Genomic DNA, 21,094 nt, shown 5'->3' with positions numbered 1-21,094 from the left:
ATGTGTTTATATTTTTGAGAGCCGTTAGATTAGTATATAAAAAATGTTATTAGGATACTAAAATTAGTTACTAATGTATTTATATATAAATATATGTGTAGTTTAATTTATTTTTAATGTATATTTATATTTTAATATATATTTTATACTGATAACTAATTTTAATAATTAATTTTAGTATGCACATAATATAATTATTAATATATTTAACTAAATTATCTTATAACAATTTTTTTCATGCACGTGAGTCTTTTTTTTTTTTTTCTGAAGAATGCCAGTTTCGATCTATGGACCGCGGTATGTTTGAATTAGTGCTTGAAGTATCAAAAGTTCGTTTAGTTTTATTGAAAGCTTCATTTTTTTTGTTTGGCTGTTTTTCTTTCTCTGAACGTAAATTTGATTCTTCCCTTCAAATTCTATTTACCAAAAATTACAATTTCTAGCTTTTGCGTTCAATTTTTTAGGTTGAACTGAAATTTATTTTTATGTATCAATTGTGTCTTTTATTATTTATACAATGAATTTTGTGGTTTTTTTATAATATTATTTCTCTATTAGATTTTTATAAAACTCTTATTATTTTTTATTTATATAAATTTTTTTATCGCTATTTTTATTTTTTTGTATGGAATATTTTTTTTACTTTGAATATGATTCTATTAATCCTATTAGAGTACTAAAGAGTACTGAGAATACTAAAAAAATATTAAAATTTATTTAAATATCTAAAATAAAATTATAAAATAATATAAAATAATTATTTAAATTCATGTTTTTTTTCTGTAATTTTTCATCTAAAAGTGATTTTAAATAATATAATCTAAATAATATTTAGTTTATTATATTTCATTTTAAATAAAAATTACCAAACATAAATTATGTTACAACCAATTCACTTTTAATCAAATCTAAGTTTACAAACGGTAATCCAAACACACACCTTATGATTAAGACTTAAGAGCATTGCTAATAACCCTCCATTTACTTGGGAAAGAGTCTTGACCAATCCTAAAAGGTAGTGGGCTAACAAAACACAGGGATTGGGCGTAATGCAATCAATCCTGAAAGGCCATGTTATTGGGCGCGGTACAAACCTAAAGGCCCATGTTACCTTTTGTTCTCTAATTTAATACTAAATTATTCACCAATCCATTTGGATGTGTTTGAATTAGTGTTTGAAGTATCAAAAGTTAGTTTTAGTTTTTTTGAAAGTTTCACTTTTTTGTTTGGCTGTTTTTTCTTTCTTTAGACGTAAACTTTGATTCTACCCTTCAAACCACGTTTACCAAAAACTACCATTTCTAGCTTTTGCATTTAAATTTTCATGTTGGAGTGAAATTTATTTCTATATATCAATTGTGTCCTTTATTATTTATATGATAAATTTTATTGTTTTTTTATAATATTACTTTTTTAATATTCTTTCATGCATATTTTTTTTATAAAATTTTTATTATTTTTTATTTATATAATTTTTTTTGCTGCTATTTTTATTTTTTTGTATGGAATATTTTTTTGCTTTGAATATGATTCTATTAATTCTATCAGAAGTACTAAAGAGTACTGAGAATATTAAAAAAATATTAAAATTTATTTAAATATCTAAAATAAAATTATAAAATAATATAAAATAATTATTTAAATTTATGTATTTTTTTATAATTTTTCATCTAAAAATAATTTTAAATAATGTAATTTAAATAATATTTAGTTTATTATAATTCATTTTGAATAAAAATTACCAAACATAAACCATGTTACTATTAACTTATTTTTAATCAAAATTAATTTTATAAAATTAATTTTATACAAATCTCAGTTTATTACTCCTTTATGATTAAGACTTAAGAGCAATGCTAAATCGCTAATAACCCTCCAGTTACCTAGAAAACCAGCCATGCACGTGAGTCTTGACCAATCCTAAAAGGTAGTGGGCTGACAAAACAAACACAGAGATTGGGCGTAATGCAATCCTAAAAGACCATGTTATTGGGCGCAGTACAAACCTAAAGGCCCACATTACTTTTTGTTCTCCAATTTAATTTACTGAATTATTCACCAAACAATTATAGTTAAGACTTAAGAGCAGCGCTAATAACCCTCCAGTTACTTGGGAAACCAGCCATGCACGTAAGTCTTGACCAATTCTAAAAGGTAGTGGGCTGACAAAACACAGGGATTGGACGTAATACAATCCTGAAAGGTCATATTATTGGGGGCAGCACAAACTTAAAAACTTACGTTAATTTTTATTCTCCAATTTAATTTACTGAATTATTCACACAATTAACTGAATTAATTTTTTTTTTACACATTCACGTACATTATGAGTAGAGAGTTTAATGTTATTTGTTGGAAAGTATACTTTTATAGTGCTTATTTTGCATATTTTTATTTTTTTTATAAAACTCTTATTATTTTTTATTTATATAAAATTTTTTATCGTTATTTTTATTTTTTGTATGGAATATTTTTTTGTTTTGAATATGATTCTATTAATCTTATTAGAGTATTAAAGAGTATTGAGAATACTACAAAAATATTAAAATTTATTTAAATATCTAAAATAAAATTATAAAATAATATAAAATAATTATTTAAATTTATGTCTTTTTTTTATAATTTTTCATATAAAAATAATTTTAAATAATGTAATCTAAATAATATTTAGTTTATTATAATCCATTTTGAATAAAAATTACCAAACATAAACCATGTTACTACTAACTTATTTTTAATCAAAATTAATTTTATACAAATCTCAGTTTACTACTCCTTTATGATTAAGACTTAAGAACAATGCTAAATTGCTAATAACCCTCCAGTTACCTGGAAAACCAGCCATGCACGTGAGTCTTGACCAATCCTAAAAGGTAGTGGGCTGACAAAACAAACAGAGAGATTGGGCGTAATGCAATCCTAAAAGACCATGTTATTGGGCGCAGTACAAACCTAAAGGCCCACGTTACTTTTTGTTCTCCAATTTAATTTACTGAATTATTCACCAAACAATTATAGTTAAGACTTAAGAGCAACGCTAATAACCCTCCAGTTACTTGGGAAACCAGCCATGCACGTGAGTCTTGACCAATCTTAAAAGGCAGTGGACTGACAAAACACAGGGATTAGACGTAATACAATCTTGGAAGGCCATATTATTGGGAACAGCACAAACCTAAAAACTCACGTTATTTTTTATTCTTCAATCTAATTTACTGAATTATTCATACAATTAACTGAATTAATTCTTTTTTTTTACACATTCACGTACATTATGAGCAGAGAGTTTAGTATTATTTGTTGGACAAGTATACTTTTATAGTGCTTATTTTGTATATTTTTATTTTTTTATAAAACTTTTATTATTTTTTATTTATATAAAATTTTTATCGTTATTTTTATTTTTTGTATGGAATATTTTTTTGCTTTGAATATGATTCTATTAATCTTATTAGAGTATTAAAGAGTATTGAGAATACTATAAAAATATTAAAATTTATTTAAATATCTAAAATAAAATTATAAAATAATATAAAATAATTATTTAAATTTATGTCTTTTTTTTATAATTTTTCATATAAAAATAATTTTAAATAATGTAATCTAAATAATATTTAGTTTATTATAATCCATTTTGAATAAAAATTACCAAACATAAACCATGTTACTACTAACTTATTTTTAATCAAAATTAATTTTATACAAATCTTAGTTTACTACTCCTTTATGATTAAGACTTAAGAACAATGCTAAATTGCTAATAACCCTCTAGTTACCTGGAAAACCAGCCATGCACGTGAGTCTTGACCAATCTTAAAAGGTAGTGGGCTGACAAAACAAACAGAGAGATTGGGCGTAATGCAATCTTAAAAGACCATGTTATTGGGCGCAGTACAAACCTAAAGGCCCACATTACTTTTTGTTCTCCAATTTAATTTACTGAATTATTCACCAAATAATTATAGTTAAGACTTAAGAGCAACGCTAATAACCCTCCAATTACTTGGGAAACCAGCCATGCACGTGAGTCTTGACCAATCCTAAAAGGCAGTGGGCTGACAAAACACAGGGATTGGACGTAATACAATCTTGGAAGGCCATATTATTGGGGACAGCACAAACCTAAAAACTCACGTTATTTTTTATTCTCCAATCTAATTTACTGAATTATTCATACAATTAACTGAATTAATTCTTTTTTTTTACACATGTATTATTTGTTGGACAAATATACTTTTATAGTGCTTATTTTGCATATTTTTATTTTTTTATAAAACTCTTATTATTTTTTATTTATATAAAATTTTTATCGTTATTTTTATTTTTTGTATGGAATATTTTTTTGCTTTGAATATGATTCTATTAATCTTATTAGAGTATTAAAGAGTATTGAGAATACTACAAAAATATTAAAATTTATTTAAATATCTAAAATAAAATTATAAAATAATATAAAATAATTATTTAAATTTATGTTTTTTTTTTAATTTTTCATCTAAAAGTGATTTTAAATAATATAATCTAAATAATATTTAGTTTATTATAATCCATTTTAAATAAAAATTACTAAACATAAACCACCTTATTACCAACTCACTTTTAATCAAAATTAATTTTATACAAATTTCAGTTTATAAAGTAATCCAAACACACACCTTATGATTAAGATTTAAGACTTAAGAGCAATGCAAATTGCTAATAACTCTCCAGTTACCTAGAAAACAGCCATGCACGTGAGTCTTGACCAATCTTAAAAGGTAGTGGACTGACAAAACACAGGGATTGGGCGTAATGCAATTCTAAAAGACCATGTTATTGAGCGCAGTACAAACCTAAAGGCCAATATTACTTTTTGTTCTCCAATTTAATTTACTGAATTATTCACCAAACAATTATAGTTAAGACTTAAGAACAACGCTAATAACCCTCCAGTTAATTGGGAAACCAGCCATGCACGTGAGTCTTGACCAATCCTAAAAAGTAGTGGACTGACAAAACACAGAGATTGGACGCAATACAATCCTAAAAGGCCATGTTATTGGAGGCAGCACAACCTTAAAGGCTCACGTTACTTTTTGTTCTCCAATCTAATTTACTGAATTATTCACACAATTAACTGAATTAATTCTTTTTTTTCTCACGTACATTATGAGCACAGAGTTTAGTGTTATTTGTTGGACAAATATACTTTTATAGTGCTTGTTTTGCATTTAACTAAAATTTATAATTATTTATAATTATTATGAATACTGCTATAACAACAACAATAATAAAACTTTGTTTCATTAGGTGAAGTTGATTACATGGATCAAACAACACTATTAAACTCTATCATATATCATATATTTTTATAGTGCTTATTTTTCATTTAACTAAAATTTATAATTATTTATAATTATTATGAATATTGCTATAATAATAACAACAATAAAACCTTGTTTTTTGGGTGAAGTTAACTACATGGATCAAACAACACCATTAAACTCTATCATATACCATATTTATAGAGAGACCGTATATGTAGATACTATTTTTTTTTACTATATGTAGATATTGTTTGACCATCTCGTGAATGATTTTTTTAGGTTTTTTTTTCTTTCTTTCACTCCTTGTTCATCTTCCATCTCATCCACCCTCTGATTGCTCTATCAATCTTTTTTTCACATGTCCAAACATTCTGCCATTTTTTTCACAATAGGTACTCCAACTCTTTTATATCTTTGTTCTTTATTCTATCCAAATGCGTATGATCACTTATCCATCTCAACATTTTCATCTCTGTCACATTTAACTTATATTTGTGTTCCTCTTTGGCCGTCCAACACTAAATACCATAAAGTATAGTTGGTCTGATAACAGTGCGATAGATGATAACAGTGCGATAGAATTTGTCTTTAAATTTTAAAGACATTTTTTTGTCACATATAAAACTAGATGCATTCCGTTATTTTAACCAATCTGCTTGAATCCTAACTCTCTCTATTATCCTATATAATGCACCCAAAATACTTACCACTTTTAACTTTTCATAGGATCTATTTTTTAATACTTAAAACTTTTACCATTTGGCCATTATGAATACTGCTAATACACACAAATTTCTATGGTTTTATTAGTAAATTTAAAATTATTTAAATATAATGCTAATACACAAAAATTTTTTATTAATATTTTTTATGTAATTTATTTATACAATTATATGGAACACTTTTTTTTCAAAAAATATAATTTTAATTTTAATATAATATTAGTGAAACAGGTATAATTAATTAAGAACTATCTGAATTAGTGAATTTCTTTTGAAGTGTATTACTTGTATTTATTAATATATTTATGTAATTTCTTACCAAAGCTAACACAGTAACAAATCCACATATAGCTGCATTGTTTGAAACTTTGAACTTCGAAGAAGGATGAACAAAACAAAATCCCCCTCTCTCTCAAATCTCAATAGTTAATACAAATAAGTTGTAGTTGTTTATTGTTTCAGTAGCCAATAATTGTGTAGCCGGGAAAAAAGGCGCAAAATTTTCCTGGAAAATATCGAAATTCAGAGAATCATTAATCTGTGGTAACTTGCGTTGAATACAAGAGTCAGTAGAGTGATTCCCTGATATCCCACTTGCAAAGTTCATTTTTTTACGACAAAGTTTCAATCTTTAAACCAAACACGAAAAAAAAATCACCATAGAGTTTTGTGGGGTTGTTGATCAATGATCAGTGATGCAATTAGTTGGATGAAAGGTTGGTGAAGAAGAACAACAGAAAGAGATGCACGAGTCTCAGCATGTTTGGTGAATATAATATATATAATTAATTCGTTAATTAATTTTTACAAATTAAGAGAAAAGTACCTTGGCTTTTGGAAAATAAAGGGGTTGGTGTGTGAACTGTGAAGTGTGAACGGTGAACTTGCGTGGCACATGAAAAGTTAACTTTCTTTTTGTTTTTTAGGTGGGTCCAAGTTTTGACGTTTCATTTTCTTATTGGTTGTGACTTTGTGTTTTGTTTTGTGTATTGAATTCACTGTTTCACTGCGAAGCCCAATTGGAATTTAGAAGCTCTCTTTCTAGGCAAAGGATTCGGTAAGAGAGAGAGAAAGAATCAGTTGGGGTCTGTGTCCCTGAGAGAGAGGAGAGAGAGATGGGTTCGAACAGAAATCTAGCAACGAGGGCTTTGGAAACAGATATGCCGGTAATGGTTCGGGTAAATAATCTCAACTCACTCTACAAAATCTTCTCTACTTTGCTCTTTATGTTTGTGTGTCATTGGAATTCGGCATGTTGATGAGTTTTCAATGAGTGTTTTTTTTTTTTTTGTTGGTTTGTTTGTTTGGCTTTTGATTTCAGAAATCAAGGTTTTGTTTTGTGTGTTCTTGTTTGTGTTTGCAGATGCAGAAATTGCTCCGAGGAGCTAAGAATTGTGTGTCTTTGGCTCAGGTATGTGTTATTTTAGTATTTGGTTTATGTGATCTGTGTTTTTTATTGATTTGTTTTTTTTTAATGTCTGAATTATAAATTGGTCTAAACTCTATTAAAGCTTAGTTGGATAATGTGTGAGTGTTTGTTGGAAATGTAAACCATAGAGAACATTCATGTTCCTGTTCTTGTTCTTTAAAGAAGAGCTTAGAAACCCAAGGAGAATTGGTTTATGCTAGTGTTCTTTTGGGAAGTGTTTTTCAAATTTAGCTATGCATATATGACCCCTTTTGTATCTAGAAATGGAATATCAGACATGTGTTCTTAGCTCTTATTAAAACTGAAAGGCCTGTTTGGTGTGGGTTTGCGAAAATGGCAGTCATTGCAAAGGGTTTGAGATCACAGCATTGTAAATCCGTTGAGAAGGCTGAAACTTTGATTATCTGGAAAGGTTGTTTGTTTTGCATTTCCATATGGCTTTTCTCATTGGAGACTAGAATTTTGCGTTTCCAAAGGCTATAAATTTCAATTTGGAGTTTACTAATCATGTTTTGGATTTTAATGATCTGACTAATTGGTATTTAATGAACTCTTGACATCTTATTTGATCCTTACTTCTATTTAACGTGTGATTCGTGATGGGGTTGTTGAACTTTTTAAGGGTGTGGTTTATTGGAAACCACCGGAGGAAGCCTTGGAAAAGGTGCAAAAACTTGTATTTGAACCTTCTATTAGTCGTTACGGTGGCGATGACGGTCTTCCTGAACTTCGAGCGGCATTAATAAAAAAGGTAAACAGAAACAATCTAGACTCTATCTTCTTCTTACCACATGTAAATGTGTCTTAACTGATTGTGACTTCTTCTCTTTGGAATAAAACTTGGATTTCAACAAGGGTCAAGTGCATATTAAGTTAGAACTGTTTTTAGTAGCTGAAATTCTTGAGAATTGGTGATCCTTCTATTAACTCCGATGCTTTCGATGTCAGTTGCGCGATGAAAACAATTTGCACAAGTCCTCGGTTATGGTTACTGCAGGTGCCAATCAGGTGATCACTTCTCAGAAATATAAATGTGTTTTATAATTTTTTCGTGACAAAAAAAAATCACACATAGTTAGTGAAGACAGTGCACTTTATAAGCATTTCAGCTTCCATTTGATTCCTTATGTTCATGTGTATAAGCATTTGAAATGCTTCTTCCTTCATGTAAAAATACTATCTACAATTACCATAGTATAAGGTGCTTCTCTTCTCTTCAACTACCATTGGTTGTTTGATTTTTTTTTTTTTTGAAGTAAATACTCAACACAACAAGGTGGAGTGCATGAACATATAACAAATAAAACAGTTCTAACACCTAGTCATCTCTGGCATAGCCATCAACAACTGTTGGACTCAACACGTTGCCATTCTTGGTAGCTGTTCACCGTTCTCTTGATGATATCCTCTACACCCAAGTGCTTGTTCTTAAAAATCCTGTCATTTCTTTCAAGCCAAATATTTTAGATAACAGCAAAGAAACTTAGCAACCATCGTTTGTGCTCTCTATTCCCCCTTGGAGCTTCAATCCAACTCTCACGTAAACAAGATCACTTTTTTGTTTGGCTGTATTTTCTTTCTTTAAACGTAAACTTTGATTCTACCCTTCAAAACACGTTTACCAAAAATTACCATTTCTAGCTTTTGCATTTAAATTTTTAAGTTGGAGTGAAATTTATTTCTATGTATCAATTGTGTCCTTTATTATTTATATGATAAATTTTATTGTTTTTTTATAATATTACTTTTTTAATATTCTTTCATGCATATTTTTATTTTTTTTATAAAACTTTTATTATTTTTTATTTATATAATTTTTTTTTGTCGCTATTTTTATTTTTTTGTATGGAATATTTTTTTGCTTTGAATATGATTCTATTAATTCTATCAGAGTACTAAAGAGTACTAAGAATACTAAAAAAATATTAAAATTTATTTAAATATCTAAAATAAAATTATAAAATAATATAACATAATTATTTAAATTTATGTCTTTTTTTTATAATTTTTCATCTAAAAATAATTTTAAATAATGTAATTTAAATAATATTTAGTTTATTATAATTCATTTTGAATAAAAATTACCAAACATAAACCATATTACCGTTAACTTATTTTTAATCAAAATTAATTTTATAAAATTAATTTTATACAAATCTCAGTTTACTACTCCTTTATGATTAAGACTTAAGAGCAATGCTAAATCGCTAATAACCCTCCAGTTACCTAGAAAACCAGCCATGCACGTGAGTCTTGACCAATCCTAAAAGGTAGTGGGCTGACAAAGCAAACACAGAGATTGGGCGTAATGCAATCCTAAAAGACCATGTTATTGGGCACAGTACAAACCTAAAGGCCCACATTACTTTTTGTTCTCCAATTTAATTTACTGAATTATTCACCAAACAATTATAGTTAAGACTTAAGAGCAGCGCTAATAACCCTCCACTTACTTGGGAAACCAGCCATGCACGTGAGTCTTGACCAATTCTAAAAAGTAGTGGACTGACAAAACACATTGGACGTAATACAATCTTGGAAGGCCATATTATTAGGGGCAGCACAAACCTAAAAACTCACGTTAATTTTTATTCTCCAATTTAATTTACTGAATTATTCACACAATTAACTAAATTAATTCTTTTTTTGTTACACATTCACGTACATTATGAGCAGAGAGTTTAATGTTATTTGTTGGACAAGTATACTTTTATAGTGCTTATTTTGCATATTTTTATTTTTTTTATAAAACTCTTATTATTTTTTATTTATATAAAATTTTTATCGCTATTTTTATTTTTTGTATGGAATATTTTTTTGCTTTGAATATGATTCTATTAATCTTATTAGAGTATTAAAGAGTATTGAGAATACTACAAAAATATTAAAATTTATTTAAATATCTAAAATAAAATTATAAAATAATATAAATAATTATTTAAATTTATATTTTTTTTTGTAATTTTTCATCTAAAAGTGATTTTAAATAATGTAATCAAAATAATATTTAATTTATTATAATCCATTTTAAATAAAAATTACCAAACATAAACCACTTTATTACCAACTCACTTTTAATCAAAATTAATTTTGTAAAATCAATTTTATACAAATTTCAGTTTACAAAGTAATCCAAACACACATCTTATGATTAAGACTTAAGAGCAATGCAAATTGCTAATAACCCTCCAGTTACCTAGAAACCAGCCATGCACGTGAGTCTTGACCAATCTTAAAAAGTAGTGGGCTGACAAAACATAGAGATTGGGTGTAATGCAATCCTAAAAGGCCATGTTATTGGGCGCAGTACAAATCAATATTACTTTTTGTTCTCCAATTTAATTTACTTAATTATTCATCAAACAATTATAGTTAAGACTTAAGAACAACGCTAATAACCCTCCAGTTAATTGGGAAACCAGCCATGCACGTGAGTCTTGACCAATCTTAAAAGGTAGTGGGCTGACAAAACATAGAGATTGGACGCAATACAATCCTAAAAGGCCATGTTATTGGAGGCAGCACAACTTTAAAGACTGAATTAATTCTTTTTTTTTCACGTACATTATGAGCACAGAGTTTAGTGTTATTTGTTGGACAAGTATACTTTTATAGTGCTTATTTTGCATTTAACTAAAAATTATAATTATTTATAATTATTATGAATAGTGCTACAACAACAATAATAAAACCTTATTTCATTAGGTGAAGTTAATTATATGGATCAAACAACACTATTAAATTCTATCATATACCATATATTTTTATAGTGCTTATTTTTTATTTAACTAAAATTTATAATTATTTATAATTATTATGAATACTGCTATAATAATAACAACAATAAAACCTTGTTCCATTGGGTGAAGTTGACTACATGGATCAAACAATATCATTGAACTCTATCATATACCATATTTATAGAGAAACCGTTTATATGTAGATATTATTTTTTTTGTGACTATATATAGATATTGTTTTCATGGATGATCTCTTTAAACGTAAACTTTGATTCTACCCTTCAAACCACGTTTACCAAAAACTACAATTTCTAGCTTTTGCATTTAAATTTTCATGTTGGAGTGAAATTTATTTCTATGTATCAATTGTGTCCTTTATTATTTATATGATAAATTTTATTGTTTTTTTATAATATTACTTTTTTAATATTCTTTCATGCATATTTTTATTTTTTTTATAAAACTTTTTTTATTTTTTATTTATATAATTTTTTTGCCTCTATTTTTATTTTTTTGTATGGAATATTTTTTTGCTTTGAATATGATTCTATTAATTCTATCAGAGTACTAAAGAGTACTGAGAATATTAAAAAAATATTAAAATAAAATTATAAAATAATATTTAGTTTATTATAATTCATTTTGAATAAAAATTACCAATACAAATCTCAGTTTACTACTCCTTTATGATTAAGACTTAAGAGCAATGCTAAATCGCTAATAACCCTCCAGTTACCTAGAAAACCAGCCATGCACGTGAGTCTTGACCAATCTTAAAAGGTAGTGGGCTGACAAAACAAACACAGAGATTGGGCGTAATGCAATCCTAAAAGACCATGTTATTGGGCGCAGTACAAACCTAAAGGCCCACATAAGAGCAGCGCTAATAACCCTTCAGTTACTTGGGAAATCAGCCATGCACGTGAGTCTTGACCAATTCTAAAAGGTAGTGAGCTGACAAAACACAGGGATTGGACGTAATACAATCCTGGAAGGCCATATTATTGGGGGCAGCACAGATCTAAAAACTCACGTTAATTTTTATTCTCCAATTTAATTTACTGAATTATTCACACAATTAACTGAATTAATTCTTTTTTTTTTTTTACACATTCACGTACATTATGAGCAGAGAGTTTAATGTTATTTGTTGGAAAGTATACTTTTATAGTGCTTATTTTGCATATTTTTATTTTTTTTATAAAACTCTTATTATTTTTTATTTATATAAAATTTTTATCGCTATTTTTATTTTTTGTATGGAATATTTTTTTACTTTGAATATGATTCTATTAATTTTATTAGAGTATTAAAGAGTATTGAGAATACTACAAAAATATTAAAATTTATTTAAATATCTAAAATAAAATTATAAAATAATATAAATAATTATTTAAATTTATGTTTTTTTTGTAATTTTTCATCTAAAAGTGATTTTAAATAATGTAATCTAAATAATATTTAGTTTATTATAATCCATTTTAAATAAAAATTACCAAATATAAACCACTTTACTACCAACTCACTTTTAATCAAAATTAATTTTGTAAAATCAATTTTATACAAATTTCAGTTTACAAAGTAATCCAAACACACATCTTATGATTAAGACTTAAGAGCAATGCAAATTGCTAATAATCCTCCAGTTACCTAGAAACCAGCCATGCACGTGAGTCTTGACCAATCTTAAAAAGTAGTGGGCTGACAAAACACAGAGATTGTGTGTAATGTAATCCTAAAAGGCCATGTTATTGGGCGCAGTACAAATCAATATTACTTTTTGTTCTCCAATTTAATTTACTTAATTATTCACCAAACAATTATAGTTAAGACTTAAGAACAACGCTAATAACCCTCCAGTTAATTGGGAAACCAGCCATGCACGTGAGTCTTGACTAATCCTAAAAGATAGTGGGCTCACAAAACATAGAGATTGGACGCAATACAATCCTAAAAGGCCATGTTATTGGAGGCAGCACAACTTTAAAGACTCACGTTATTTTTTGTTCTCCAATCTAATTTACTGAATCATTCACATAATTAACTGAATTAATTCTTTTTTTTTTTTTCACGTACATTATGAGCACAGAGTTTAGTGTTATTTGTTGGACAAGTATACTTTTATATTGCTTATTTTGCACTTAACTAAAATTTATAATTATTTATAATTATTATGAATACTGCTATAACAACAACAATAATAAAACCTTATTTCATTAGGTGAAGTTAATTATATGGATCAAACAACACTATTAAACTCTATCATATACCATATATTTTTATAGTGCTTATTTTTCATTTAACTAAAATTTATAATTATTTATAATTATTATGAATACTGCTATAATAATAACAACAATAAAACCTTGTTTCATTGGGTGAAGTTGACTACATGGATCAAACAATACCATTGAACTCTATCATATACCATATTTATAGAGAGACCGTTTATATGTAGATATTATTTTTTTTGTGACTATATATAGATATTGTTTGACCATCTCATGGATGATTTTTTTAGGTTTTTTTCTTTCTTTCACTCCTTGTTCATCTTCCATCTCATCCACTCATTGCTCTATCCATCTACTTCTCACATGTCCAAACATTCTACCATTTTTTTCACAATAGGTACTCCAACTCTCTTATATCTTTATTCTTTATTCTATCCAAATGCGTATGACCATTCATCCATCTTAATATCTTCATCTTTGTCACATTTAACTTATATTTGTGTTTCTCTTTGGCCGTCAAACACTAGATACCATAAAGTATAGTCGGTCTGATAACAGTGCGATAGAATTTGTCTTTAAGTTTTAAAGGCATTTTTTTGTCACATATAAAACCAGATGCATTCCATTATTTTAACCAATCTACTTGAATCCTAAATCTCTCTATTATCCTATATAATGCACCAAAAATACTTACAACTTTTAACTTTTCATAGGATCTATTTTTCAATACTTAAAACTTTTACCATTTCGCCATTATGAATAAATTTAAAATTATTTAAATATAATGCTAATACACAAAATTTTTTTATTAATATTTGTTATGTAATTTATTTATACAATTATATGGAACACTTTTTTTTTCAAAAAATATAATTTTAATTTTAATATAATATTAGTGAAACAGGTATAATTAATTAAGAACTATCTGAATTAGTGAATTTCTTTTGAAGTGTATTACTTGTATTTATTAATATATTTATGTAATTTCTTACCAAAGCTAACACAGTAACAAATCCACATAGCTGCATTGTTTGAAACTTTGAACTTTGAAGAAGGATGAACAAAACAAAATCCCCCTCTCTCTCAAATCTCATTAGTTAATACAAAGTTGTAGTTGTTTATTGTTTCAGTAGCCAATAATTGTGTAGCCGGGAAAAAAGGCGCAAAATTTTCCGGGAAAATATCGAAATTCAGAGAATCATTAATCTGTGGTAACTTGCGTTGAATACAAGAGTCGGTAGAGTGATTCCCTGATATCCCACTTGCAAAGTTCATTTTTTTACGACAAAGTTTCAATCTTTAAACCAAACACGAAAAAAAAATCACCATAGAGTTTTGTGGGGTTGTTGATCAATGATCAGTGATGCAATCAGTTGGATGAAAGGTTGGTGAAGAAGAACAACAGAAAGAGATGCATATAATATATAATATATAATTAATTCGTTAATTAATTTTTACAAATTAAGAGAAAAGTACCTTGGCTTTTGGAAAATAAGGGGTTGGTGTGTGAACTGTGAAGTGTGAACGGTGAACTTGCGTGGCACATGAAAAGTTAACTTTCTTTTTGTTTTTTAGGTGGGTCCAAGTTTTGACGTTTCATTTTCTTATTGGTTGTGACTTTGTGTTTTGTTTTGTGTATTGAATTCACTGTTTCACTGCGAAGCCCAATTGGAATTTAGAAGCTCTCTTTCTAGGCAAAGGATTCGGTAAGAGAGAGAGAAAGAATCAGTTGGGGTCTGTGTCCCTGAGAGAGAGGAGAGAGAGATGGGTTCGAACAGAAATCTAGCAACGAGGGCTTTGGAAACAGATATGCCGGTAATGGTTCGGGTAAATAATCTCAACTCACTCTACAAAATGTTCTCTACTTTGCTCTTTATGTTTGTGTGTCATTGGAATTCGGCATGTTGATGAGTTTTCAATGAGTGTTTTTTTTTTTTGTTGGTTTGTTTGTTTGACACTTTTGATTTCAGAAATCAAGGTTTTGTTTTGTGTGTTCTTGTTTGTGTTTGCAGATGCAGAAATTGCTCCGAGGAGCTAAGAATTGTGTGTCTTTGGCTCAGGTATGTGTTATTTTAGTATTTGGTTTATGTGATCTGTGTTTTTTATTGATTTATTTTTTTTTTTAATGTCTGAATTATAAATTGGTCTAAACTCTATTAAAGCTTAGTTGGATAATGTGTGAGTGTTTGTTGGAAATGTAAACCATAGAGAACATTCATGTTCCTGTTCTTGTTCTTTAAAAAAGAGCTTAGAACTCCAAGGAGAATTGGTTTATGCTAGTGTTCTTTTGGGAAGTGTTTTTCAAATTTAGCTATGCATATATGACCCCTTTTGTATCTAGAAATGGAATATCAGACATGTGTTCTTAGCTCTTATTAAAACTGAAAGGCCTGTTTGGTGTGGGTTTGCGAAAATGGCAGTCATTGCAAAGGGTTTGGGATCACAGCATTGTAAATCCGTTGAGAAGGCTGAAACTTTGATTATCTGGAAAGGTTGTTTGTTTTGCATTTCCATATGGCTTTTCTCATTGGAGACTAGAATTTTGCGTTTCCAAAGGCTATAAATTTCAATTTGGAGTTTACTAATCATGTTTTGGATTTTAATGATCTGACTAATTGGTATTTAATGAACTCTCGACATCTTATTTGATCCTTACTTCTATTTAACGTGTGATTCGTGATGGGGTTGTTGAACTTTTTAAGGGTGTGGTTTATTGGAAACCACCGGAGGAAGCCTTGGAGAAGGTGCAAAAACTTGTATTTGAACCTTCTATTAGTCGTTACGGTGGCGATGATGGTCTTCCTGAACTTCGAGCGGCATTAATAAAAAAGGTAAACAGAAACAATCTAGACCCTATCTTCTTTCCACATGTAAATGTGTCTTAACTGATTGCGACTTCTTCTTTTTGGAATAAAACTTGGATTTCAATAAGGGTCAACTGCATATTAAGTTAGAACTGTTTTTAGTAGCTGAAATTCTTGAGAATTGGTGATCCTTCTATTAACTCCTATGCTTTTGATGGCAGTTGCGCGATGAAAACAATTTGCACAAGTCCTCGGTAATGGTTACTGCAGGTGCCAATCAGGTGATCACTTCTCAGAAATATAAATGTTTTTTATAATTTTTTCGTGACAAAAAAAAAAATCACACATAGTTAGTGAAAACAGTGCACTTTATAAGCATTTCAGCTTCCATTTGATTCCTTATGTTCATGTGTATAAGCATTTGAAATGCTTCTTCCTTCATGTAAAAATACTATCTACAATTACCATAGTATAAGGTGCTTCTCTTCTCTTCAACTACCATTGGTTGTTTGATTTTTTTTTTTTTTGAAGTAAATACTCAACACAACAAGGTGGAGTGCATGAACATATAACAAATAAAACAGTTCTAACACCTAGTCATCTCCGGCATAGCCATCAACAACTGTTGGACTCAACACCTTGCCATTCTTGGTAGCTGTTCACCGTTCTCTTGATGATATCCTCTACACCCAAGTGCTTGTTCTTAAAAATCCTGTCATTTCTTTCAAGCCAAATATTTCAGATAATAGCAAAGAAACTTAGCAACCATCGTTTGTGCTCTCTATTCCCTTTTGGAGCTTCAATCCAACTCTCAAAGTGTTGCTTAATATTTCCTGAGACCGACCACAGTCTACCTGACGCAAACAACCAGGCACACCACACCTGCCACGAATACTAACAACTAATAAACAAGTGAACCATGTGCTCTTCCTCTTTTTTACACAATACACAAAGATTATCTTCCTGCCCAATAACTCCTAGACGACACAATCTCTCTTTAGTGTTTACCCTACCTACCAATACAAACCACACAAATAATTATACTCTTGGTGGAGCATAACCTCTCCAAATAGTGCTAATGAAACTATAAATGGTGATCTCCTCCGGGAGCATGTCTGCCTGCATAATCTGCACAAAGTTGTTAGTAGAAAAAATGCCTTTTTTATCAAACTTCCATATAACTCGATCCTGCCTCACAGTAGTTAGCTCGACCAACCGTAAAGTTTCATGGAGCTGATTAAGTAACCCCAACTCCCATTGGAACAACTCCCTCCGCCATTGAAAATTCCAAATCCATTCTAACCCGTCCCAGAAACCACAATTCCCGATAACAGATCCTCGTTGGTTTGAAACCGAGAAAAGTCTAGGAAAAATATCTTTCAAAGCACCACTTTGTAGCCAGATGTCCTTCCAACACCGAACTCTCCTTCCATCACCTAACTCCCAACTCAATCCCCGAATCAACCTCTCCCTTACACATTGATTAGTAATTTGTAACTGACAAATATCCTTCCAAGGCCCACCCTGTTTAGGAACAGGTTGACTAGCGAGCATCTCTGATGGATCCAAGTTATTGCACGAACACACAATCTTCTTCTATAACGGACAGTATTCTTTTAAAAACCGCCACCACCATTTGAACAAGAGGGCTGTATTGCGTATCACTGCATCTCCCACTCCCAGACCACCTTGTCTTTTCGGAGCTTGCACTAGGACCCACTTTACCAGCGGCATCCCATCCTTTCCGTTCTTAGTACTCCAAAAAAATCTCCTTTGTAGGGAAATTAACTTTTCCGCCATAGACTTTGGCATTTTATACAGGCTAAGATAATACACAGGCAAGCTATTAAGGACAGACTTAATCAGAACTAGCTTACCAGCCTTATTGAGTGTTTTTGCTTTCCACACACTGAGTTTTGCTTCTACTTTGTCTATCACTGGTTTCCAAGTCTTGACAAGTCTAGGATTTGCACCCAGGGAAATTCCAAGATATTTTACTGGTAGGGAATCTTCCTTGCACCCCAACAGCCTGCACATCCTCCGAGTCCAGCCTTGCTCACAATTGATCGGAATCAAACTTGATTTTTCAAAGTTAATGCTCAACCCAGACATTAGCTCAAAGCACCTCAACAGCCACTTATAGTTCCTGATAGTATCTTCCTCCTGGGGACAGAATAGAATAGTATCATTTGCAAACTGCAGATGAGACAATTCAATACTATCCCGACCAACCAATTGATTTGTTAATCTATATATTCCTTTTAAAACTTCACCATTCCTATATTTAGCAGCTTTCTTGGCATAGACTAAAATTTTATGAGTTTTGTAAATCTTAGGCTTAGCTCCAATGTGGTGTCTTATTTTGTTTACATAATCAGTATTGTCTATTGTGTTGTGGTACTCATTTCCAAACATATGCAGTGCAGGCATTTGTTAATCTAGTTCTTACACTGTGTGATGCGGGGGACTCGGTGGTTATGTTTGCCCCTTACTACTTCAATTCATACATGTCCTTCCAGATGACGGGCGTTACCAATATACTAGTTGGTCCTGGTAAACCAGAAACACTTTATCCTGATGCAGGTAAGATGCTGCACGATCCAGTTACCGCAATTTGTTTTTTTGTTAACTATATTATTGATCCAATCAGTAATTTGATGGACTAGCTCTGGATTAATTGAATTCTAGAAAAGATTGACAAACTAGGAACCAATATGCTAAAATGTCACACATGCATAATTATCCCACTTTGGTTTTAAGTTTTTGTGGAATACATTTATTGCTAAATCCTTGAAGCATATCATACAACATTGTCCTGTTTAATAGTTCAATGGTTTCTTTGTTTTGGCCATTTATTTTAATTTTGTTGATTTTCAGATTGGTTGGAAAGAATTTTATCAGAAACTAAACCTGTCCCAAAGCTTGTCACCGTTGTAAATCCCGGCAATCCATCCGGTACCTATATTCCAGAGTCTCTTCTTAAGGTCTCTCTCTGTCTCTCAATGTTGTTTTTAAGAATTTTATGTTCAAGTTTTATTTCTACCGCCTCTTTTTCATTCCTCTTATGAAGGCAATCCACCTCTCTTTGAATATTTTGTATTATCTTAAAACTACAAGTTGTTTCATTTTCTATCATTATTATTTGTTTTACTTTTTCTGAAAATTTCTGAGCAAGCAGTATTTCTTTTTGAATTGGCCAGAGGATTTCAGATCTCTGCAAGACTGCTGGCTCTTGGCTTATTGTTGACAACACATATGAGTAAGTTTTTTAAGTTATCTTCACCTTCATATATATGAAAGGAAAATTAAACAAGAAAGAAGTCTCAGATATATGTTTATGATATATTCTGTTTATTAATAATATGTAAGATCCTGGTACCATTGGAGTAGAATATAGGGTAAAGAATAGAAGAAGACAGAACAGAACATGAGGGGCTGCACTTGGCATGCACAAATTTTATTGTATTTATGGATCTTAGTCTTCCTTATGGTACTTCATTTTGTTTAAAATAAAATATACATGCAGGTACTTCATGTATGATGGTCTGAAACACTCTTGTGTTGAGGGAAATCACATTGTTAATGTTTTCTCTTTCTCAAAAGCTTATGGGATGATGGGATGGCGCGTCGGATATGTAAGTAAACTCTTTCAATCTCTTCATTCTTGTACCATCGGATGCTGTAGAAATGTAGATAACCAGTGCTCTCTAGTTGGAATATTTGTTGATGCTTGTTTGGTAACGGAGATAGTCGTTTTTTTCAAGACAAAGAAGACATTTAGGTGTCTTTCTATGTCTCCTTATCCTAAGACAGTTACCAAACAAGGCCTAACGGCCGAGTACATTGTCAAGCGAGGCGTACTCCTAATCGAGCAATGTGACAAATGTTTAGAGGATTCCCCAAGTCCTTAAAATTCTTTTTGGTCTAGATTGTGTTCCTTTCCCTATAGTTGACACAAATTTTTGATTGCATATTACATTAACTTTGCTCATTAATCTTTTTTCAAAAAAAAGTTATAATCTCTACTAATTTTTATCTTTTATCTGTTGTAGATAGCATATCCATCTGAAGTAGAAGGACTTGCTGATCAACTTTTCAAAGTACAAGACAACATTCCCATCTGCGCTTCAATAATTTCGCAACACCTTGCCCTCCACTCCTTAGAAATGGGACCCGAGTGGGTCACAGAACGCGTCAAGACTCTTGTTAAGAACAGAGAAATAGTCCTAGAAGCTCTCTCCCCTCTTGGAGAGGGTTCTGTGAAGGGAGGAGAAGGTGCTATTTACTTGTGGGCGAAGCTTCCTGAAGGACATGGTTACGATGACTTTGAAGTCGTTCGCTGGCTAGCTAATAGACATGGGGTCGCCGTGATCCCTGGAAGTGCTTCCGGTTCGCCCGGTAATCTTAGAATCTCGTTTGGCGGCTTGATAGAGAGCGAATGCAAAGAAGCGGCCGGAAGGTTGAAGAGAGGGTTGGAAGAATTGGTTAAGCATGGTTTGGTGAAGGAGCAAGAGTGAAACTTGTAGCAAATCTCTATACAAAAAGAAAAGAAAGAAAGAAAATGTATACTAAAGGAGAAAACAGAAGAAAGAAAGAAGAAAGGTCCATTTTGCAAGTGGAACAAAAAGCTTGCAATTGCTGCAATTTGAATAAGAAGGTTGTAGCCTTGTAGGTTTGCAAGGTTTTTAAATTTAATATTTGTATTGATTTTGATTTTAAAAAACAGTGATTCAGTTCAACATAGATATGCAGATGCAATGCACTTGTTTTTGTACTCATTGAATTCTGTTACATACATTCAAATGTCTAATTGCTCATCTCCCTTCTATTTATTATTATTTTGAATGTAATTTTGATGCACT

The 21,094-nt window shown here is 30.1% G+C and overlaps 2 protein-coding genes across 2 annotated transcripts; both read left to right on the top strand.

The window, feature by feature from the left end:
- The first annotated feature begins 7,009 nt into the window (after positions 1 to 7,009).
- On the top strand, positions 7,010 to 9,210 carry LOC148543531 (aromatic aminotransferase ISS1-like). Its single transcript, XM_088499570.1, has 5 exons — positions 7,010 to 7,206; positions 7,392 to 7,439; positions 8,080 to 8,208; positions 8,406 to 8,465; positions 8,795 to 9,210. The coding sequence occupies exons 1-5, from the start codon at positions 7,144 to 7,146 to the stop codon at positions 8,942 to 8,944; spliced, it is 450 nt and encodes a 149-aa protein (XP_088355696.1). The 5' UTR covers positions 7,010 to 7,143; the 3' UTR covers positions 8,945 to 9,210.
- A 5,862-nt stretch (positions 9,211 to 15,072) lies between these two features.
- Positions 15,073 to 21,010, top strand: LOC107618199 (aromatic aminotransferase ISS1). The gene is made up of 9 exons (XM_016320188.3): positions 15,073 to 15,255; positions 15,441 to 15,488; positions 16,131 to 16,259; positions 16,454 to 16,513; positions 18,659 to 18,815; positions 19,110 to 19,216; positions 19,433 to 19,491; positions 19,759 to 19,867; positions 20,285 to 21,010. The coding sequence occupies exons 1-9, from the start codon at positions 15,193 to 15,195 to the stop codon at positions 20,747 to 20,749; spliced, it is 1,197 nt and encodes a 398-aa protein (XP_016175674.1). The 5' UTR covers positions 15,073 to 15,192; the 3' UTR covers positions 20,750 to 21,010.
- Positions 21,011 to 21,094: the final 84 nt, after the last annotated feature.

Source organism: Arachis ipaensis, chromosome B9 (assembly GCF_059453495.1).
Source record: "Arachis ipaensis isolate K30076 ecotype BB chromosome B9, ASM5945349v1, whole genome shotgun sequence".
Taxonomy (NCBI): domain Eukaryota; kingdom Viridiplantae; phylum Streptophyta; class Magnoliopsida; order Fabales; family Fabaceae; genus Arachis; species Arachis ipaensis.
Note: the sequence above shows the minus strand (reverse complement) of the source record. Positions and strands in the feature narration are given on the sequence as shown.